Genomic DNA, 5124 nt, shown 5'->3' with positions numbered 1-5124 from the left:
AGAGCATAGTGGCGACGAGAATATCTCAGTGTAGAGTTGTGGGGCGGTCGAAGAAGGAAGAAGAGTATTCAACTGGGAAAACGAAACAAAAAAAAACTTAAAGTGTGGGAAACTAGGTTTTTCTGATATGGCCTCGGGTGACACCTTATACATAGAAACGGACGGATCAGAGATGCCAGCCGAAATAGTAGAACTTCACGAAATAGAAGTGGAGACCATCGAGACAACAGTTGTGGGAGACGACGATGAACACCAGCCTATGATCGCTCTGCAGCCTCTGGACTCAGATGATCCTCATGCGATTCACCACCAAGAAGTGATTCTAGTGCAGACCAGGGAAGAGGTCGTGGGTGAGGACGATTCTGACCTACGTGCAGACGACGGTTTCGAGGACCAGATTCTCATCCCCGTCCCGGTGCCGTCCGTGGAGGAAGACTACATTGAACAGACTCTGGTCACTGTCGCTGGGAAAAGCTCGTCGGCGGGGCGGATGAAGAAGGGGGGAAGCGGGAAGAAAGCGGGCAAAAAGAGCTATTTGAGTGGAGCGGAGATAAGTAGAAAATGGGAACAAAAGCAGGTTCAGATAAAGACTCTGGAGGGGGAGTTTTCTGTTACAATGTGGGCATCAGGTAAGTTCAGAAACAGAACTGAATCTTGCCCGGTCGACCGCTTGTGTTTATTCTCGGCGTCTGCAAGGCATGCCCTGCGACTAGGCCTGTGCAGGCACCGAGCCTCGGCAGAGTCGAGACTCTTGAAAAACTCGGGACCGCTGATATTGCTTTTGAATTGTTTTTGTTTTTATGGGAAGCCATGTTTTATCTGTTGATGGGCGCCGCCATATTTCCCCGGTCTGGAAAGTATGGCGGCCCGAAAAAATGGCGTTCACTTGGCCGCGGAAGATGGCGGCGAGTGTGGGAGCCGGCGCTGTGCTGCTAGGCCGCTGTGGCGCAGTTTAACAGCCGGTCGATGGGGAGGGGGGGCGATTTGTCACAAGACCCGCTTGCCAACGTTATTAACCTTTTGACTGAAGTTACATTTCCGGTAGACAATGCTTGATTTGCAAGACGGATAACTTTAGACGGGGATATTTATATGTTGCGGTAAAACCGTAATGTTCTACAGGTGCATCGTCCGTTGGAATAAAAAAACAACAAAAAAAACACGCACGGTTGCACCAGTACACGATTTAAAAAAATAAAAATAATGGCGATATCGATAACGGGGGTGATGTTTTATATAGCATTGTTCATCAAAATGACTGAAGGAAGCACGCAGAACGATCAAAAGCAGGAAAAAATACTTTAAAATTTTAGCTTAAATATGATTTAGAAGCAGCAACAGAAGGAAATTGCAAGATGGTAAACGTGTAATGTAAAATTGTTGAAATTCTTAAAAAGTTAAGAACACGAAATAGAATTAATAAATTAAATCCAAAGAGTGAAATCAGGACGACAGGTCATTTTAATCGGACTAAACTGTAACAAAAACTTGGTTTAGTTGGTTAGAGAACATAGTGTACTAGAGGCTTTGCATCCAGTTTAACAGAAATCTAGAAGGGAAACCAATGCTACATGAAAAATCTTCCCACCTCTGTGTGTGTGTGTGTGGTCACCTTGTCACTTGGTCATACTGAAGGCAGTAGTATTTTGATCCACGACTAGCTGAAAAAGTCTACTTAACTAAAATGTGATTATAATGTGATCTATAAAGTGTGATTTATATTAGTTGCTCAAGAGCCTTTATATAAGACTCTTGAGCTTATACAAGGTATTAACTCTCAGATGTATGACGTTTTGGATAAAAGCGTCTGCTAAATGATTGTAATTGTAATAATATTCTGTAATTATTGAATTTTCCGCTCATCAACAAAGATTTGTTTCATTTAGTTAGAGATGCCTCAATGCAAACTATATATTTCTCTCCTGTTCTTGTAGTAATATTAGTTAAGCACTCTTTCTCTCACACTCGCCCAGATGACAAGAAGGACATAGACCATGAGGAGCAGATCATTGGTGAGAACTCTCCCCCCGATTACTCTGAATACATGACAGGGAAAAAGCTCCCTCCAGGAGGTATCCCAGGCATTGACCTGTCAGATCCCAAACAGCTGGCTGAGTTTGCACGGTGAGTTAACATCTTTCATAATCTGCCTAAATAATTTGACTGAAAAATGCCAAGTCAGGCCCAGAGGTGTATTTGCATAAAAGACAAGGTCATACTTGAATCCCGACCACTATCAAAATGAATTCATCAAAACACAGTACGATTCACGATTCAAATGGAAAGTTGGCAGATCCACAGCACGTTTGCCTTTTTGGAACGGCGTCTGTAGTTGCCACAGTTTGGAAGCACAAGTTGAGTCCCGGGAGACGGACCGTCAAATAACCAAAACAATTCAGCCGACCTGACTCCTATGTTTTTGAATGCAGAAATCTAGGGATTTGGTGTAGGGGTGGTTTCCTTTGTTTCAGGCTGTAGCATTCAGTGGCACTTGTGATTACTAGTCATATGCCTCAGATAAGATTAACTTTGCTTACTTTGCAGTAAATGCCTACTTTGACGTGCAGTATTGAAAATGTGATGCCATCAATCTAGGGGATGTTGACCTGTTATTCCCCTGGCCTGTCATCAATAAGAGATTCGCTAATGTTTTCATTGAGCACCTAAACAATGCTCAGCATTTTCTCAAATCAGGTGTTTAGACAATCCCTCCTACTGAAAATAAATCAGACATGGTTTTCGTTTCTGTAGAATGAAGCCAAGGAAGATAAAAGAAGATGATGCCCCCAGAACGATAGCATGCCCTCATAAAGTGAGTGTGATCTTCTGTCTTTCACTGGTTTTCATAACATGCAGTGCAGGAGATGATTCGAGCCATTAACCAACCAATATTCTGTGACTGATTCAAAAGGGTGATGAGTAATTTGTAATAATATTTAAGATTTAACATCACAATAGATGAATGGTAACCTCACCCTCTTGTGTATATCGATTATTTTTGTTTTTTGTTTTTTGGTGCATTTGAGGATTGTGTTCAGGGATTAGATTCCAACATTATTGTCTCTCAGAATTCAATTGTCTTTGTGTTTGAAATGAAGGGGGCTGTTATTTTTAAGTGATTATGTCCATTGAGAGTAACTCTTACCTTGTATGTCCCTTCCCCAGGGATGCACCAAGATGTTCAGGGACAACTCGGCAATGAGAAAGCACTTGCACACACATGGGCCCCGAGTGCATGTCTGTGCCGAGTGTGGAAAGGCTTTTGTGGAGAGCTCAAAGCTGAAGCGGCATCAGCTTGTACACACAGGAGAGAAACCTTTCCAGGTGGGTGCCTTCACTTGTTCAGCTTTTCATTCCTCTGGTGAACTTTGTACAATTCACAATTTATTCTGAAGTTGAAAAATGGGACTATAAAGATGGTTCATGCTTTGCAAATGTTACACATTTTATGAGATGTTAACTGTTTACCAAGCCTAATTTTGCTACAGAGCAATACAATCTTCATCTCAAATTCCAAGCTTTGGATTGAAATCTGGCATCAAGCTGAAACGGGTAGTGGTTTGACACTTTTCTGTCTCGTCTCCAGTGCACATTTGAAGGCTGTGGCAAGCGGTTCTCCCTGGACTTTAACTTGCGCACACATGTGCGTATTCACACTGGAGACCGTCCCTATGTCTGTCCCTTCGATGGCTGTAACAAGAAGTTTGCACAGTCAACCAACCTCAAGTCTCACATCCTCACACATGCCAAAGCAAAAAACAACCAATGAATATGCATTCATCAACAAGCCAACTGACAACTTCAGCATGCGCAAGAGGATTCGGTGTGTATTCTCACTCCCACGCAGGCAACAAAAAGTGGGGTGTGAGAAGGGAAATCCCCTTTTATTACTTTCAGACAAGATTTTAGGAGGATGATGAACTTTTGGAAATATTTTGATACACGTGTCAATGTGAGAGAGGAACTCTTGAGAAACCTTGCCCCCTCCCAATTCTTACCTTGACATGGAACGTCAAAGCTTGCAATTTCTTCAAGTGAAGATGTGAATCCATGAATTTAACTCAGTTATTTACGACTTCACACGGCAATTTCAAATAGATTCATTTCACAGTTGAATTTCGGTTTGCATTAATCTTTATCAAGGAATTAGCCTTTCAGTTTTGTACTTTCCTTAAGTGTGCATATTGTACACTTTCTTTGGCATACGCATTGTAATGTAATATGTTGTTCACTAAATAGCTCTTCGTAGAAGAGAATTGATAGTGTGTTATACTTCCCTGTTTCACTGTTTGTGATTACATTTTGGGTACAGATGGGGGTGTTCTTTGTTTCATTTTGTATAATGTAACATTTGGATATATCAGAGTCATGTAGATAATAGCAATGTGAATGAAATAGTGTTATTTGATTAAAACAAATATCCCCCTGCACTACCTGATAGTGTCTTGTCTGTCCTTACCCTCTTTATCATCATTAGCTTTACACAACACATCCAGAGAGAGCTAAACTTCGATCAAATACATCACCAGAAAGCTGGATGGCATTAACTAGAGTTTCAATGGCCGTATGTACTATTCACAGAGCATTAGGGGACGTTAGTTAATGGTCACGCCCATATTTGCATATGAAACTGGTCGTTAAGCAACTGTATTGTTTATAAGGGTGGGGATACCTGCAATCAGTTTAGATTGAAGAGGGCATTTGATGAAACTTATGTCAATAAACGTATACAGATGAACTGATTCAACCTTCTTTGGTTTTCTTACCTGGATTATTCATCATGCATAAAAACAGAATGACAGCTGAGTGATGCATATGTCATAATTACAGTATCAGTGCTGATCAATGACGTGCACATCAATGACAAATGTGATAATTTAATCAAAATAACCATACAACAGATTCATAAACAACATATTGTAGCGAATTCAGGGGGCAGCCCGGAACCGCCGCAGCCGGGACGCGAACCCGGATCTTCCGCATCACGGCCGACAACGTTAAGACTAAAGGGTCCGAACCGTTAGCCAAGCGCTAGCGAGTGTACTTATTCGTGGTCGTTACAATATTGTAGCGAATTCGGGGGGCAACCACAGGAACCGCCGCAGCCGGGACGCGAACCCGTAT

At 42.0% G+C, this 5124-nt stretch overlaps 1 protein-coding gene across 1 annotated transcript; it reads left to right on the top strand.

Annotated features, from left to right (window-relative positions):
* Positions 1-4735, top strand: yy1a (YY1 transcription factor a). The gene is made up of 5 exons (XM_056295830.1): positions 1-629; positions 1974-2124; positions 2752-2812; positions 3166-3324; positions 3587-4735. Exons 1-5 carry the CDS (start codon positions 128-130, stop codon positions 3767-3769), a joined length of 1056 nt encoding a protein of 351 aa, XP_056151805.1. The 5' UTR covers positions 1-127; the 3' UTR covers positions 3770-4735.
* Positions 4736-5124: the final 389 nt, after the last annotated feature.

Source organism: Lampris incognitus, chromosome 16 (assembly GCF_029633865.1).
Source record: "Lampris incognitus isolate fLamInc1 chromosome 16, fLamInc1.hap2, whole genome shotgun sequence".
In the NCBI taxonomy this organism is placed as follows: Eukaryota; Metazoa; Chordata; class Actinopteri; order Lampriformes; family Lampridae; genus Lampris; species Lampris incognitus.
The sequence above is the reverse complement of the archived record's forward strand: the minus strand, read 5'-3'. Positions and strand labels throughout refer to the sequence as shown.

Coding starts and splice junctions, on each gene's coding strand:
- yy1a (XM_056295830.1), top strand. CDS start 128: ATGGCCTCGGGTGACACCTTATACATAGAAACGGACGGATCAGAGATG. Junction 630..1,973: donor TGTTACAATGTGGGCATCAG/GTAAGTTCAGAA, acceptor ACACTCGCCCAG/ATGACAAGAAGGACATAGAC. Junction 2,125..2,751: donor CAGCTGGCTGAGTTTGCACG/GTGAGTTAACAT, acceptor TCGTTTCTGTAG/AATGAAGCCAAGGAAGATAA.